The sequence below is a fragment of the Physella acuta genome, unplaced genomic scaffold, assembly GCF_028476545.2.
Source record: "Physella acuta isolate Inbredline_101_S28 unplaced genomic scaffold, ASM2847654v3 ptg000200l, whole genome shotgun sequence".
NCBI classification, from domain to species: Eukaryota; Metazoa; Mollusca; class Gastropoda; family Physidae; genus Physella; species Physella acuta.
Window position 1 is genome coordinate 1,798,148 of NW_026731719.1, and position 19,353 is coordinate 1,817,500.

General features: G+C 35.1%; 1 protein-coding gene across 1 annotated transcript; it reads right to left on the reverse strand.

Moving 5' to 3' along the window:
- Positions 1 to 10,536: 10,536 nt before the first annotated feature.
- Positions 10,537 to 19,142, reverse strand: LOC131937137 (signal peptide, CUB and EGF-like domain-containing protein 1). Its single transcript, XM_059294329.1, has 13 exons — positions 19,067 to 19,142; positions 17,828 to 17,956; positions 17,622 to 17,747; positions 17,099 to 17,221; positions 16,546 to 16,677; positions 15,757 to 15,867; positions 14,837 to 14,977; positions 14,621 to 14,746; positions 13,889 to 14,011; positions 13,564 to 13,679; positions 11,399 to 11,460; positions 11,088 to 11,245; positions 10,537 to 10,661 (listed from the first exon to the last, which is right to left on the reverse strand). The coding sequence occupies exons 1-13, from the start codon at positions 19,140 to 19,142 to the stop codon at positions 10,549 to 10,551; spliced, it is 1,536 nt and encodes a 511-aa protein (XP_059150312.1). The 3' UTR covers positions 10,537 to 10,548.
- Between the last annotated feature and the right edge of the window lie 211 nt (positions 19,143 to 19,353).

The following is a 19,353-nucleotide window of genomic DNA, read 5'->3' on the forward strand; positions in this document are numbered from 1 at the left end:
GCTGAATACTATTAGTACTTCATAAATTCTCATGCGTTTTTTTAGAAATCCGAAATAGCGAAAATTACTACTTCCGTTAAACGGAAATTACTCAAAATTTGACAGAAGGTAGAGAATCAGATTTTTCACTTTCATATGAAATTTCATTTATCTATCTGAAATAGTATTCAAGTTATATATTCAAGTTATCGTGTTGCAGACAAACAGACACACATACACACACACACACAGATATACGTACAAGATTGCAAAACTATGTTTTTCCGACTCAGGGAGGTGTAAACGTCGAGATTTGCAAAAATCTAGATTTTTTTTCGCACGATTCCAAGACTTTCTTTATACTTCGTATATACGATAAAGTAATAGTGCCCTTTAAATTATAAATTTAGTTTGGTGTAACCTTACAAAAGCGAGAAGCTTGAATGACTGCAAGTAAAAGCGTGGGCGCTCAGTATCTATACTTCCAACATGACACCAAGAACCCAACCATTACAGGTGGGCCAAGACCAGAAGACACAGGTGAGAATCCCTGCGAGGGTGCGGGCAGACAGAAGTTTGGGGACCACTGCTACCTGCTCCACGCTCACGAGTACGTCAGTTGGCCCGATGCCGTGTTCAAGTGCCAACTGCTGGACATGCAACTGGCCAGCATTCACAGTCCAGAAGAGCTGGACTTTGTACTCTACAGTCTGTCTGTTAGTGACGACTACGATGATGTTTACCCGTACGACATTTGGATTGGGTTGCACAGAATAAAAGGTCAGTTTCTTTCATTTGATTCTGCAACCCTTAGAGAAGATTTTTTTGGTTATGCGAAAATAGAAATGTATAGGAAAATGAAGCTGTTTAATGTTGAGGAAAAGTAAAATGCACGACATCAAAGAAACGAGTTTTTCTTCAGATAGTAAACAATTCGTGTATAGGACAAAAGGCCGACATCCAAAAGGCACACAAGATAAAAAGCCGATATGGACAAAAGACCGACATGGACAAAAGGCAGACAGCTAATTATATTCGGTTATTCTCGTAAATTTGCTCAGCGTTTAGTTAAAGGTTATACTATAGAATTTAATAAAAAGAAGTTTAAATACGTAGCTTATATATAATTATACACTTAAAAGAAGAAAGTAAATGATTTTTCTTTAAATATATAATACTTAGCAGTTACCGGCTGGGCTTTGTTCCAACTATTTATAGCTATGTCGAACATTAAATGTTAATGAACATTGTTTACATTTTTTTATAAAACAAATAAAGAGCATTGCATAAAGCTATGCTTAAAAAGGAGCGCTACACTTTGACGTGATACTAATCCTTAGCTTACACATAACCTGCAATTCCTCAAGAGCTATGTTGGTTACACAAACATACTAAGCATTAGAGTCAAATAATCAAAGAGAAAAGCGATTGCTACTTACTTTTTCTCTCCAGGCCATCAACAACATTAGTTGTAATAATTAAAACAATACTTTCTCTATACTTCGTATATACGAGAAAGTAAAAAATGATAATTACAATTGTGTAAAAGTTTATGGATTTCTACAAAAAAATTGCAATATGAAACATTAACGTAAACTTAAAAAAACCAATTATGAAAATTAAAAATTATAACACAATATTGCACTCACGGCATACTTGATATCTACTACAAAATAACCCCACCTGTACCTATTTCAATACTTAATTTTTTTATTTCAATAGAATTAAAAAAGGAAAATAAAGTTTCCCTTTCAAACCTGACGGTCTATGGGGCAAGTGAAGTAGAGTTCACTTGTTTCTGTGACCTCGGCATATGAAGAGATAGTGTGGTCAGCACTATGCCCATCCACCTTGAATTGCATGTCGAAAATATTTGCGCGCCAAATGAATGCATACTATGATTGCGCGGTAAATAGCACTTTATATAGAACATTTTAATTAATACTTACATATAGCGGGAGTTATCTCCCCTAAAGTTTCTCGAATACTCTTATATAACACTACGGGGGATGGCACATTGGGATATAAATTGGGATATAGATATGATTTTTAATCAATTTCTAAATACTTAATTTTATCTCGTAGAAAAAAAAATGCACACAAAGTGAACGGCAAACAATATTTGTACATTAGTCCAGAATATTATTAGTACGATATAAATTCATATGCGTTATTTTTGAGAAATCGGAAATAGCTTAAATTACTACTTCCGGAATTTACTCAAAATTTGACAAAAGGCTGAAAAAAAAATATTTTATATATATTGAAATTTCGTTTATCTATCTGAAATAGTTCTCAAGATATAAGCTTTTGAAAAACAAAAAGTAGAATACGTTTTGATACAGAACTACAAATGTGATATCATACTTATATATGAAATTTCATCAACCTAGCCTTAACGGTACTTAAGTTATCGTGTTTACAGGCATACACACACATACATATACACACAGACATACGGACACAATTGCAAAACTACGTATCCGAAAAAGTAAAAACAAGACAATATTTCTTGTCTTTTGTTTCATGGTGAATAACTGTATTGTAATTAGTACACTGTCGTGTTTTTACTGTACAAAACATAATTGTATTTTTAACACTGAAGCCGACGTATAATTAGCTACAGAGTTTCTTCCAGGCATCTCTTCGGGGGGGGGGCTTAGCCCCCCCCCGAAAATTTTTTACCGCCCCCCCGAACGAAATGAAATTTATATAATTTATATAGAAAATATATACTTTTAACAGTGTCCGCCCCCCCCCCCCCGAAGAAAGTTTACCGCCCCCCCCCCCGAAGATTTCAAGTGCCCCCCCGGAGAAAAAAGTCTGGAAGAAACACTGATTAGCTATTGTAAACCGAATTTTTTTTCTTTAAATCCAACACATCTCAGCCAACATACGACACTAAATGTTACAGGAGTTCTTCAGTGGGTGGACAAAACGGAAGTTGACTATCACAACCTAAGTGACCCGATTCTGGGCGGAAGTGGCCAGTTTCTGGGCGGAGGTAGCCAATTTCTGGGCGGAGGTGGCCAGATTCCGGGCGAAGGTGGCCAGAATCTGGACGAAAGTGGCCAAAGTCTGGACGGAGGTGGCCAAATTCTGGACGAAAGTGGCGAGACAGTGACTGCCCCGAGCTGTGGTTTGCTGGAGGAAAAGGAGTGGAGGCTGGTCGACTGTATGATCAAGAGATTTGGATATCTGTGTAGATCCAACATAGGTACGGCCGTGTCTGCTTTCTTTAATGTAACCTGCTGCTAGATGTGGGGTTTATGCTGATGTGAAAGGGGAAACACTTAATTGTACGCACACGTACTCACTCACACGTATACATAGACGCACACACGCACGCACACCTAACTCACATACAGTCACACACATGTGCACTCAAACGGAAACACACACACACACACACACACATATATCTATCTATCTATCTATCTATCTATCTATATATATATATATATATATATATATATATATACATATATATATATACATATATATATATATATATATACAAATATATATATATATATATATATATATATATATATATATATATATATATATATATCTATATATATATATATATATATATATATATATATAATTTTTTGGCACACTTATACACACTCCTTTTATGCATTGGTAGATTTGACAAAATAAATTGCAGAAATAACTTAATTCCCAGTTAAAGTAGCCGGCCCCACCAGTACAACTCCAGAACCGCTGACGTCAAAACAACAGCATCCCAGCGGTGCCACACAGCAGACGACATCAACGACCACAGTTCCAGACGACTCTACACAGCACTGGGCAGTGAGTACCGGGCAGACTTACCTGTTACAGGTGACCTCAGGTAGGTGCTAGGGTGCGGACACGTCTGGGGGGGCGGAGACAAATGTGTCGTGGGTGGTGTTATGAATGTCTTGTGGTAGATCTAACCTCACCTTTCGAGTGGAATCAATCTTACCTTGTCATAGAGTCATTTTTTTTATTGGGGTGGAGCCAATGTTGTGTTGGGGTGGGACATAGTTGCATTGGGTGGGGCCAGCATTGTTATCATGGGATTCATCTATGGTCTAGGACAGGGGTCGGCAACATGCGGCTCGAGAGGCGATGCGGCTCTTTTGACGTCCAGATGCGGCTCTCCAGCTCCTTGCACAAATATTAATAGTTATATATTTTCATTTTTACTGGACGGTGGGGTACGACTTTACCCTGCGTTCAGTGGGATGGAAGATAAGCCTGGTGAGAACCAAAGAAATGAAGCGAACGATGCAAGTTATTCAAACCGATATCCAAGCCAGTTAAAAGGCGTTTGCCGTTTTGAGGTCTGACTGGCTAATGGGAGACACCTTCTGAGCCGGTGATATCCGTAAAGAAAAAATAAAATAAAAATTAACAGCTTCAAAAGTAAATCAAGATAGTCCTAGAATAATATTATTTGATTACTAATTTTACTATTCTGGCGAAACATGTCATTGTTTTTATATGAATAAATATTATTTAATATTTAAAGCTATTTATTTTAAATAACAAATCAACTTTATTTACCTAATCCTAATCAAACACCGAATATTAAACTAAAAATGTTGTGGCTCTTTAAAAACTGGGAAAGTTGGTAAATTGTAACGTTTGGCTCTTGCTTAACAAAAGGTTGCCGACCCCTGGTCTAGGATCGAAGCCGATCGACAAACGAAATTTAAAACATTGCTACATAGCATGAATTAATGATTATATTGAATGTAAGAATTGAAACTTAATAGAGAAATCCTATACTATCCACTCAACGCATACTTATTTTAATAACTAGACTACCCGTCATCTCTTGGATAACTGTGGGTTTCGGGGGTCATCCATAAAAAAACATCACGTCTGTCACTTATCGTCACAAAATCCAGATCCCACATTCAAAAAGATGTTTTTTATCTTTTAAAAACACCGATTTCGGACAATCCCTTCATATACTGACGTCACAGGTGACCTACTCAACTCTACTTCACCTGCCCAGTGTCCCGCCAAGTCTCAGACTACATGTTTTTATCGTTTAAAAAACCGATTGCGGCCGAGCATGTCTCTGGCCACACTATCTCTTCAAATGCTTAGGACAAAGAAACAGGGAACTCTACTTCACCTGCCCTGTATCCCGCCACTTTCAGATAGGCAACTTCATCATTCACATCTAAAAAATAAAGAAAAAAAAATTAACATTGACGTGATATATCTAGAACCGTGCCGCCCGCATGAAAGCCTATTACACTAACAACTTAGTTGTCTAGACTCGTGACGTCACTGATGTTTTTATGGTATATTTTAATACTTTGAGTCTATTTATGCAACTTGATTTACGCGCATTTTCCCTATCTAGATCTAGATCTAAGTCTAGTAGTAGTAACTTTCAAATTAAATTTTATCTTAAATTAGCCAATTACATAGCTAAACAAACAAAGATTTATATAAAATAATGAAGGTCTGAATTTATCTAGATCTAGATCTAGATTCTACGACTCGTTTGCTTTAGTCTTAAGTCTAGTTTTTGCGTAACTCTTGCTAGATCTAGATCTAGATTAGACCTATTCTAGATAGATCTGGATCTAGATTGATAAATCACAAAGATTTATATCAAGTATTTAAGGACTAAAAAAATGTATTATGATTTTAAAATGGATTGTATTTTTATCTAATTAATCTTTGGTTTGTATCTAATTAATCTTTGGTTTATTCTAGATTCTAGATTCTAGATCTAGATCTATATCTATAAATAACTTTCTTGGTCACCTGATATTTAGATCTATAAATAACTTTCTTGTACAGATTGTAGAGCTAGAGAAATTTATTGTAAAACTAAATGAAAAAGACAGTTGAAAATTGATGTAAGTGTTGGAACGTAATAAATACAGCAAACGGACATATTGTTAAAGTTATAGCCAACAGAACATTAGCTTTAGAACGCGTTAAACATTGAAATGGGAACACAATCTTGTTCGATAGAAGCCGCCATTTTATTGTACTAAAAAGTAAACAAATAATGTGACGTCACTATTCAGTAAAAATAAAGCTATTGTTTGAAACTTTTAAAATTAATGTGGTTAATCTACCAATGAATAAATCAATAAATTAATTAACGTCTTTAAATAATTTTGTGATTAACAGTCTGTCTGAAAAGAAAAATTGTTCTCTACCTACATACTATTTTACAGGTCTATACATATGGCAGATTCTCTCCAGTAGTAAATCAGACAAACAAATAAATATTCAAACATTTAAACAAAGTTGAGTTTTAGTAGTATAGAGATAACATTGTCGAATTTCAATTTTAAAAAAAGATTTAAGTAATTAAGTTTTAAGTAATGATAATGGACCTATAGTTCGCAATTTTATCTGCAACTTCAAGTTTTGTTAAGTAAAAACGAATCAGAATGTGAATTCTCCCTTCAATTTAACTGAAAAAAAGCGAGTAAAAATGTAATTGTCTTATGATATAGTATAAGAGACAAATTAACTAGATCTAAAGTTAATGTTAAAACGTTGTCCGTTTGTTTAACCTTGTGACAATATGGATAACTTGTGCAATTAAAAACAAGGTAATTAAAAAGTCTAGTGACAATTTTAGCGCAATTTCCTTATGTTATCTAAAAATAGCTCTGTCGTAGCGTAAATCAAGAGCAGGGTTAGTAAAACCATTGGTTAGTTATTAAAACGTTTTTTATTAATTTTTTTTTCAGTATTTTACATGTTTTATTTACAATAGAGTTACATGACTAAAAACCATTGCGCGCCTAGCTACCGAACGTGATGGCGCAGCCATTGAACGTGATGGCGCAGCTATTGAACGTGATGACGCGTGTGGTGTGGTTGGATAAAAATGCCTACTAATTCGGTCCAAATTTTAATTAATTCAAAATTTTTTTTTGTGACCGAACGAAAGGATATTTTGGAAAACTTTCTTCGGCAATATTGTTCTAAATTATAGCAGGACTCGATTGGTACATGTTTCAAGTCGCTAAGTGGTCTGGTTGCCGAGATATGGGCAAAAAACTGCATTTTTTCGAGGTTTTTTGGCTTTTCCGGGAAATCCATAAAGAAACCAGGAATTTTTTTGGCCTATGTTCATTCACGTAACTTGCTTAACATAATTGCTTTTGGAACTAGTCCTCGATATTGCTTCGTTGAGGAGGATATACGACTTAAAGCTGCGGACACACATCCATTCATACATCCAGAAATGACGGGTTAATAAACGCAATTCTCCAGAATTGAAATGGACACCAGCGAGTTGACGAGATGCCTTCCATAATGTTGTTGCCATGGAATAAAAACGTGCTTTTTAGATTTAGACCGTAAAAAAAAAAAAAAAAACTTAAGCCTAATATTAATTTAGAAATTTTATAATTTTAGAATAAATGCTATAAAAGTTGCAAATCCAGAGAACTTGAAAATAATTTGTTGAGTTTAAGGCTACATTTCTATTTATTTTCATCAAGCCTAAGTGATAACAGGATGTTTCCTTTCGTAAGACAAATAATGATTGGCTGTACAGTAACTTAGTGATCGATAACTATTTGTTTATAAAACTTTGCAGATTAAGTTTTTAAATAACAATGCAAATTTAAACCCCATGACCTAGTTTTTCTATTTTTAGCTTACAATGTGTACAATAAAATTTATGGCGGCCTATCGAATAACAGGATGCCATTGTTTATGTCGCCATAACACGTGAAAACCAAATTGTTTTTGCTTTTTTTTTTTAAAAATTTATTTAGTTACCGAAAATATTAAAAACATCAAATACATCCTATCTTTAGTAAAGTCCGAAAAATACCAGACAGACAGGATTTTATAACCATATTAAATGTAACTACGCCGTGCGTGATTTTTTAATTAATTTATGGACCTCTCAAATACCTTTGAGGTTTTTCTCGCTGGCGTCCATTGCGCTAAAAAATTATGCTTCCTTTATCTTGCATTCCCTCATTGATTATTATACGTAACTAACTATTTTACAGAACGTCCATACATCAAGCCTGATCGAACCACACACAAAACCCCACTGTTACTTACAGATGATTCTGTTTCTATTTCCCAGACGTAAATAAGGCACTGACCAGCGGTCAAGTGACTGGCATCACCGTGGGCGTGCTGGCCACCTGTGCCACCCTGGCCATCGTGGTCCTGGCCGTACGGTGGTGGAAGTCTGGCGGACGTACAGGGAAGCAGGTGGCCATCCAAAACCCGGGGTTCATGAACGCCATGTTCCTAGCAGACGACGAGCAGGAGCAACCACGGACAGAAACTCACCTCACGAGTTCAGATGTCACGGCACTACATTTCTGAGTGTCACATTCGGACTGTCACATTCTTTAATTTCTGATTGTCACATTCTGATTGTCACATTCTGATTGTCACATTCTGACTGTCACATTCGGACTGTCACATTCTTTAATTTCTGATGGTCACATTCTGCGTCAATATCACGTTCTTTAATTTTTTAATTGTCACATTCTGCGTCAGTATACCATTCTTTAATTTCTAATTGTCATATTCTGCATCGGTATCATATTCTTTAATTTCTAAATGTCACATATTGCGTCAGTATCACGTTCTTTAATTTCCAATTGTCACATTTCTGCGTCAATATCATATTCTTTAATCTCTAATTGTGACACCTTGCATCAATGTCACATTAGTTAATTTCTAGGTATCATATTTTGCATCAATATAACATTCTTTAATTTCTAAGTGTCACATTCTGCATGGATATCACGGACTTTTATTTCTTGCTATCACCAAACTTGATTTTTTTTATTTTTTTGTTAATAATTTCAACAACAATTATTTTTTCCATAAACTCAATTCATGAAGATACTATCTAAACAATTATAGTTTTAAATAGCATCAAAACTGGAAATAATATCAAGTGTAATGGTTTTGTAACGATGTCAGCGATTATTCATGCTGTATAAGAATAGCGGACGGATACTTAAAAGTGAGTTACTGATTCCGCTGAAAATTTTCTTTGGTTTCTGTATATCTTTGTAAGGTTACTTTAAAAATTTGAAAAAAAAAGATCACGAAGTTTGAAATATAATTAAAAAAAATTTCTGACATTCAAACTAAATGGTGTTAACTTTTGGTTTATTTTAATGGTATGTTGTTTATGTTGTAAATAAGAAAATAACAGAAAAATTTCCAAGTCTGAAAAATCCCAAATACAAAATACGTGAAGCTGAGGCAAATTTAACATTATAAAAATAAAAGGTACTGGTGATGATACAAGGAACTGATGATAATACAAGGAATTGGTGATAATTTACAATTTGGTACAAAGATGGACTCATGATAAATCTTTTAACAAACTTTTTTATTTGTTGGAAAGAATAGGTTTACGATGAAGTGTGGAAATAATTCAGATATTTTAGACATTAGTTCTTTAAAATAAGGTCTTTAGAAAAAACTATTTTAGAATTCAGATCTTTCAGAATTTAGTTAATTTTGAAAATAGTTATTTTAGAACATTTCTTTATTAGAATTCTGTTCAATGATTTAGCTGTTTTTAGAATTTAGTAAATGACGTCACACTCGTAGGGGGGAGGATGGTCCGCAATTTTGTGACGGTGTGTGATGATGGGAAGGGGGGGGGGGGTGCTCAGATGGTGCAACGTCACACTTTTGCATTATAAAAAAGCAATGTTAGAAAACGAATTTTAGACGTTATTTTGCGTTTTAGAAAACTGTTTTAATAAAATGTAATAGCGATTCATTAAAATACTCTATTTTGACAGAGTTCAGACAAGAGTTTCGAAAAATATAGCTGTTTAATAAAAATTCAACTGCAATTTTTTGGGGGGGGGGGTTGTAGGCTGAGGTGTGACGTCATTTTAAGGGTGGGGGGGGGGTCTGGCTTTTTGTGACGACGTGTGACGGAGGGGAGGAGGGGAGGTAAAAATCGTCAAAAAAGCGTGACGTCATTTATGGTTGACCCCTAATTGGTGAAAAGGGTATTATCATACAGATACATAAACTGCAATATATAAATAAATAAATAAATAAATAAATAAATAAATAAATAAATATATATATATATATATATATATATATATATATATATATATATATATATATATATATATATATATATATATATATATATATGAATATGTGACATTGTTAGTTTAAAAATTGTAATAAATATATTTCAAATACACTGTCTAGAGTTTTTCTAATTCATTTTAAAGAAATTATTTTAAACATTATAACAATTAGTAGCTTGTATTAATACCAGACAACTTTAAGTGGCTTTATTACACGACATCGACTATTTAAGTTCATATACACATTAAAAATACGTCGACGAGATGGTTTTCAAATCATTTCTCATATGAAAACAATCCATATCAATAAAATGTCTTTGTTTAAAACGTATATTAATAAAAACCATAAATTATATAAACCACACAAATCGTCTGGTTTTTCTAATATATATATATATATATATATATATATATATATATATATATATATATATATATATATATATATATATTGTATGTTAAATGTAGATGGTTGTTAACTGCTTTTTTTTCTTTTTTTGCACCATCGAACAAAGAGCCCTACTTTAACTGCCACAACAACTGTCACAGAGACGCTTACTCCAACTTCAATGCCCAGGTTCTGTTGTACTATAAACGTTAAAATATTTATTTCATTAGAAAATGTTGTTCATGATGACAGTACAGAGTAGATAATATAACTTTACAAAAACAAATGACATTGCATCTTGACCATAACATGAATTGATTGACAGCATTGACGGATTATGGTTCAAGAATACGTCACGTAATTTTTGCAGATTTATAATATTCACGCCCAATATTTTTACACGAACGTGTAGACGTGATAACACACGAAACGTTTGAAATGAGATCATATAGCCACATGCTATACTATTGCTTAATATATATATATATATATATATATATATATATATATATATATATATATATATATATACATACATGTATAGTTTGGAAACCGTTGGTTTAGAGGTTACGCAATGTGTTTTTTATACTTTTATACTGGTGTAATATCCGATAAGATATATTTACCTCCGATGTTATAATTAGTAGCGTATACAAATGTAACAGTGGAATTGTTGATAACCAATCCGCCAGCCATTAACTGCTTCAGGGCATGGTCTAAAGTATTGTCTTTACTGTCGCCTGCATCGAAAGATATCTCTAGGTCAGCTATCAGACTTCCTTTACTGCAGAGCAACAGTTATTAAACGGAAAGTTTGTAATACTCATATTGAATACAGGTTGATATTTATGCTTATTGATTTCGAGAAAAAAAAAGGTTTTACAATAGGTAGCACGATATGTGAAAAGAAAGCATTAAATTCAACAGATTTACTAACCTCAGATTCAAAACTGTGACGTTTATAACGGCCAAACCAGTTGATTTCAATGCCCTGTAAAGCTATATAACCAGACGGAATTTTTAATGTCTAAATCCGCAAAAATAAAAGGGTTAAATTAAGGGTTAAATTAAAAACTGTTTTATTGAAATGACATTACTATTGTTATTTAAACTAGCAGCTCTAATATTTACTTAGTGTGCTTCTTTTAGCATTTGATGTATTGTATGTGTAGTAGCCACACGTAAAATGTCAAATATATATATATATATATATATATATATATATATATATATATATATATATATATATATATATCTATATACTACTAAAAGTCAAGTTTGTTTACATGTTTGAATATTTATTTTTTTGTTTGTTTTTTTGTTTGTTTGTTTGTTTGCCTGATTGACTATCTCGCATGGTTGCACTCATCGTGGAAAGCTGTAAAATAGTATGTAGGTAGAGAAAATTTTTTGTTTTAAGACAGACTGTTAATCACACATTTATTTAAAGACGTTAATTAATTTATTGATTTATTCATTGTTAAATTAACCGTATTTTTTAAAAAATGTTAATACTTTGAATAAACTTTGTGGGGATAGTGACGTCCCTTGATGTGTTTACTTTTTTGGTACAATAAAAATGGCGGACTCCATCATAGACTTTGTGGCCCATTCAAAAGTTTAACGCGTTACAAAGCTAATTTTCTGCCGGCTATAACTTAAACAATACGTCCGTTTGCTGTATTTATTACGTTCCAACACTTATATCAATTTTCAACTGTCTTTTTCATTTAGTTTTACAATAAATTTCTCTAGATCTAAAGATCAGCTGTCGAAGGAAAGTTATGAATCTAGAATCTAGCCTAGGGCCTAGATCTAGATTCTAGATCTAGGTCACTAGACTCAATGTAAATTCTAGATCTAGATTAATGTAAATTCTACATCTAGAATCTATTTCGGGCCTTAATTATTTTATATAAATCTTTGTTTAGCTTCAATGATCATCTAATTCGAGAATACATGGGATTTTTTTGTTATCTAGGTTCTATATCTAGATATAGTAGGATTACTCACTAACTTGGAGGCGTGGTCGGCTGCTAACAACAATATGGCGTACGGACCGGACGCATGACTTCTGACCATTTTTAGGCCATGTTTACCACGAGCAAAATGGCGGGTGTTCACATTATTTAAACATTGTATAGGTGGCCAGGGCTAGATATGCCAGAAAAGCATTTTAAAATTTGCTTTGGAGAATGAAGGCTAAATTTTAAAGTCAGTGTCATAAACATTAATAGAACTTTTTTTTTTTTTACGTTTTCAATTATTTTTTCTTAAGCCCTATATGTGAATGATAAGGTTGACTATCAGGACCTCGCGGGGCACAGGGCAGGTGAAGTAGGGTTCATCTGTTTCTTTGTCCTAAGCAAATGAAGGGATAGTGTGGTCAGAGACATGCTCGGCTGGAATACTTTTTGTTGTCTGAGACTTGGCGGGACACTGGGCAGGTGAAGTAGAGTTGAGTAGGTCACCTGTGACGTCAGTATATGAAGGGATAGTCCGAAATAGTTGTTTTCGGTGTTTTTAAAAGATAAAAAACATATTTTTGAATGTGGGGTCTGTTTTTTGTGACGATAAGTGACACTGCAGTAGCGTAGCGAGGAGGGGGGGGGCGGGAGGGGAGGGGAGGCGGGGGGGGGGGGGGGTGAAGGGGAGGCGGGGGGGGGGGGGGAAAGAGGAGGCGGGGGGTGGTGGAGGGGGGGAGGTGAAGGGGGGGACATATGTTGGGGCGCCAAAATGGTTTGGAAAAATAAATTGATAGGTTGAGGGGGGTTCAAATCGAAATCTTGTGGGGGGGGGGGGGTTCAAATCGAAAACTTTGTCCCTGGGCGCCGGGAAGGGTCGCTCTGCCTCTGAGTGACAGACGTGATGTTTTTTGATGGATGACCCCCGAAACCCACAGTTATCCAACGGATGACGGGTATTCTAGTATATATATATAAACAGCCATGCAATAAGTCTATATAATTATATACATTTATATAAACCTGTTCACACACACACACATACACGCACACAAACATTTATAAAACATACAAACACTCACACTCATACAAACAGACACGCACACAAACGAAGTTTATGACAATCAAATTTTGATACCTCAGATTCCAACATCAATTTTGTTTTGTAGTAGTCGTTGCTCAATTTATCTTCTAGAGTAAGTCTTGAGGCGTCTAGATTAAACGTTATTTTTATTTTTTGCGTTTCAATCGCCACTAAAATAAAAGTACAAACTTTGTCAGAGAATACAAAAAGAGCGTTTACTTTGATATAATTAAGCTTACTAATTTGGTAAAGGTAATAAATTAGGGATTAAAAGTTTTCTCTAAGAAACCTGTTTAAATTAATGTAGAAGACATACGAACTGGTTTAGAGAGATAGAACACATTCAAGACGTACAAAATTGATGAGATAAAAGACTTACAAACACACCCCCGCCCGTCTGGCAGTAACCTCATCCCTGTCTTACAGGAACAGCTGTATCCCCCGTCAGTGTTGACGCACGTCTGTTGACATCCGGACTTTCCTAGCTGGCATTCATCTACGTCTAGAAGAAAATTTTTATACGAACATACACTATATTATTTTCAATACTTTTTTCTTCTTGATTGTAAAGTTGAAAGGGATTTCCTCCGACACATTAAGTATTACTTGTCAACATGTTATGCGCCAAACTGGCCGTTGACTGACCTACTTTACTTTTTGGATTTAACTTTGTAGCCTACAAGGCAGCAGTTGTTTGATTTTGGAGTTGTCTCTCCTAGAAGAGTGGCTGTTCCTAGCTAACGAGCCTCATCTGCCTGAGGGTTTGAACTCGAGACTTTTCAGTTTAGCAACCATAAGCTTTACCGACTCGACCACGCCGACCCCAAAAGTTTAATAATAAGTTCTATGTTTTTATCTCCAGAAATCTGAAATACAGTGATAATACCGGTTACTAAAATTGCTCAAGAATTGACATGAACCAGTAAAGATCGCTTACATAATATAAATGAAATTTCGTTCATTATACTGAAATGGTACTAAGTTTATCGGTATTTTAGAAACCAGAAATAGAGTAAAGTACCCATTAAAATATTTTGAAAGTCACTTTAAAATTGAAAATTTAAGAAAGTAATGACAGAGCTTTAATTGATATGAAAAAAGAACACTATACCTAAGCAAGCGTTGGTTGTCGTGTTGTACCAGTAGCCTTGGAAACACGAGCAGGTGTAGCTCCCTACAACGTTGGTGCATAGCTGCTGGCAGCTGTTGTTTGCAACATTGGAACATTCATTGAAGTCTGAAGTAAGAAACGGTAATATTGATTTATTTTATCATTTCGTAAAACATGTAAGGGTAGCTAAATTACAAAAACACATCGTGTTCATACCTTGACATTCCCCATCTTCTCGAGTGAAGCCAGAAACACATTCACATTTTGCAGATCCAAGTAGGTTAACACAAACTTCATTGCCGCCACACTTGAGGACACCGTTACTGCACTCATCAATGTCAGCCGTACAGTACGTTCCTGGTAAAAGAATGATAGCGTAGTCAATGCCATTAGAACCGTGTCTGCACGCTTACAATATACTGTCTTATCTCGAGTGTCAGGCTATGCAGCACACCTAACTCTGACGGATTATCAATTACTGAAAAGCAGAAAATAAAACTAAATAGCGGCGTGTGATACGCCGCGGGTCGGCTCGTTGTAAATATTCGGCGTGAACACAGCACAACAGACTGGCGTCTATCTGTCTAACTAGTTATCTCCCCTTTTGTTAATGAATATAGTAATCTATCGAGTGATTTAACATTGTTATCTCCCCTTAGTTTTGAAACCGTTAAACTAATTTTTATTTACTAATTAAACATCTAATTAAATCTAATTAAACATCTAATTAAATTTAAAAAATAGATAGACTAATAATGTCATTAAAGAGAAACGTATCGGGAAAGTTTGAACGGAATTGCTGCATTTGAATTGGGTCAAAATTGAGTTAAAAGATTTGCCACAAGCCCACAAACAAACAAACAAACAGACGTTACGAACTAAATAAAAGCTCATATTTACTAAAAAGCACAAACTAAATTAAAAATTATGGAAAAATAACGTCAATAACAATAAGGTTTCAAATGTACTAAAATATGAAATACACATGGGCGCTCAATAAATCACTGACCATTATTTTTCTATTTTTTTTACAAAAGAAACCAGCTTTGTTTTATATCTTTTTTAAAAAAAAAGTTTATTTTAAAGCCTATTTTCATAAAATATGTTATATTTGGTTAATAGACTAATTTTCTTACCTGTGAAGCCAGATTTGCAGACACAGCCAGTGACGACATCACAGTGATCTGCCCCAGGTCCACACCTGCATGAGTTATTACACTCTAGGCCCCAAGTTTCTCCTCTACAACCTGTCCAACGTTCATTTAATTCTTATTAGTTGATAGGTATATCATATAAAGGCATTCTGGCTATAAAGTGTATTTGTATTCCTATAAATCTGTCTAAAACCAATAAGTTATAAAGAGAATAAAGTTCTAAAAAGTAAATAGGTCTTGTAATAAGCTGCTTTATCAGAAACTGCTATGAAAATTATCAAATTCTCAAGATTTTTGAGAAAACGGAAATAAAGTACAAATTCCGGTATAGCAAAGGTGATAGAAAATTTCATCAAATAAATATGAAATGTATTCTGCCTAAATGAAACGGTACTCATGTTACCATACTAAAACACACATTTACATACAATCATATATACATACAAGACTGGAAAATATGTTGTTTTTTTTACCAAAGAAGCTGTATGGCGTCGATATTTGATAAAAATATCAATTTCGATTTCAAGTACGAGAAAATGTTTTATTATGCTACAATGAACATGTGAACATTCTTTGTTGAAGTATATAATTGCTCAATTTAAATAGATAAAAAAATTCCCTTGCGCAGATTTTTGTGAGCAGTTTTTCGTTGCTTAGTTTTCAATTGCGCCTCTTTCCGGCCATCAAGATATGAATCTTAAAGTGTCATAATTATAAAAAATGTTCTGTTTTTGTGAGTGTAATTTATTAAATAGTAAAGCAACACATTACCAATACAAGAGCGAGCATCATTGTCCAGCTTTGAACCTGCAGGACAAGAGCATGTATAGCTGCCGTCTGTGTTGTCACAGCTGGTTTTGTTGTAACAGAAGTTGTCCCCGTTTGACAGGCACTCATTGATATCTGGGGATCAGTATAAATATAGCCCACATTCTTAAACGCTTGTTCCAGATACAATTATTTTGTTTGTAATACGTTGAGGGTGTTTAAGTGGTTCTTGTGGTGGGGGGGGGGGGGGGGGGGGGTGACAAGAATTGTCGCATCGGGAAATATCCGACCTAGCGACGCCACTGCCTACATACACTATCAACGCGCACCTTATAGGTGGCGTTGACACAAATCGTGACGTTTGAGTGTCGTGTCGTCAATGATTCAATCATACAAAGAAATCACGATACGGATACGTGTTTTCGTCGAACCCCTGAGACTGACTCACTGAACCAATGGGATTCGATATCAACCTAGTTAAGAACCACTGATCTAGTGTATTTCAACATTCTTACTTGATACACTTAACACAATTTCATTGATTTAGACTACAAACCTTCGCATTTGAATTTATCTTTCAGTGCATAACCCCTACGGCAGAAACAAGAAGCTTTACTGTCAGAATCAACGCTACAGCCATAACTACAGTTGAGACTTTGATTTATACATGGGTCAGTAGCTATCAGATGGAAGTGAAAACTAAATTAGGCCAACCATTTTCATTATCAATATAAATACATAAATAGACACATGATTACACACGCACACACATACACACACACGCACGCACGCACATAAGCACACACACACACATATATATATACATATATATATATATATATATATATATATATATATATATATATATATATATATATATATATATATATATAAAGAGAGAGAGATAATCGAGAAGTAAGAAATTGCTGGTAAAAAGTTCTATAAGAGAAATAAAAGTAATGAAAATGAATTATTACGCGTAGACTTATAGACTTGTAACGTTTTGTGTTTCTTTTATTTTTTATTTTTTCTTAAAAAACAGAACAATTATATTTTAGAGAAAGTTAAGAAAAATGTACCTTTTACACAAGAAAGCCTATTGTCAGAAAGATATAGTCCTTGCTGACACAGACAGCTATAGGAGCCAACATTGTTGTCACAAATCTGCTCACATTTGTCTATCTTCAGTTTACATTCATCTATATCTGAAGTATTACAAAAGATGCAGTCCATAGTTACATTAATTTTGAAATATTTACTGTAATAACTTTAGGCGACAACCAACCTTGACAAATCGAATAGGCATTCCTTGCGAATCCTTTCTTACACGAACATACGTAGCTGCCCACTGTGTTAATACAGATTTCAACATCCGAGTCACAAATTCTTGAGTTTTCTAGACACTCGTCGATATCTGGTTTAAACAAATCAAATGATAAACACCACTTTGACTGCCTGAACCTAACTCAACATTAAAGAGAAGCTAAATATTCAACATGTAAACAAAATATTTAAAAATTAAGCCATGTCAAATATTTAATAATACTCGTTCAATTTTATGGGACGACGTGGCCAAGCAGTAGAGCGCTAGACTGTTAACCCGAGAGTCACAAGTTCGAATTAGGGTTCAATCCCTGACCCACCTAGCTCTGACAGGTTCCTAACTTACGACTGGGCATAGAGCTGCCCACACTATCCCTTCATATGCCGCGGTCTCTGAATCAGATGACATGGGAACACGGGGAACATAGCTCACAGAAGAGCATCTATCTATATATAATTATTTTCTTGGAGACCATAGAAAACACCAAGCTGTAGGCGCGCCTACTAGCAGCCCCCTCTCTTCCTCTCTGGGCAAATCACTACCACCCCCACCCCCACATGGTCTGGTGAGCTGTGGTTCACGCTAAATGTTTACAATCGTAGAGCCGGGTTTAGTGACGGCTATTAGGGGCAGATAATTTAGTTTTGGTGTTTTCATAGTCGTCTGTAAACTGTCGCCACAGACGGCTGCTTTCACGGAGGGCAGTGTTTCTTCCAGGCCTTTATCTCCGGGGGGCGGGCACTTGAAATTTTCGGGGGGGGGGGGGCGGTAGACTTTCTTCGGGGGGGGGGGGGCGAACACTGTTAAAAGTATATATTTCTATATAAATTATAGAAATTTCATTTCGTTCGGGCAGGGGGGGGGGGGGGTAGAATTTTTTCGGGGGTAGGGGGCTCAAAGCCCCCCCCGAAGAGATGCCTGGAAGAAACTCTGACGGAGGGGGAGGGGGAGTGGAAAGTGAGGATGAGGTTTATTGTCCTTCACTAGCTACTGATAGTGTTTTAAAGCAAAATATTTTAAGTGGCAGCACAAATTATAAATTACTAAAAAGTAGTAAATAAAACAACTAAATAGCGGCGTATGCTACGTCGCGGGTCAGCTCGTAAAAAATACATCAACAGTTGTTGTTCCACAGGGTCAGCAACCAAATAAATTACAAATTATCCCCCCTGACTGGTAACCATGGTATGTTCTACACACCCAAACACATCCTCTGGTTGCCTGCATCAAGCCTGTAGCCCGACAAACAGCTGCAGACAAAGGATCCTTCAGTCATGTCGCACACTTGCTCGCATGGGCTGCTCGCTGCACATCCCTTGATATCTGCTCATGTGGGTTAACCAAAGTAATTTTAAAAAAAACAAGCGTTCTATCAAGCGATGTAAAGTACACGGTACAGATTTTTGATTTACACAAATTAATATTGTAACATTTACTAATGAATCCTAGCTCGAAAATTCTGTGAAAATAACATGACTGTAGGCCCT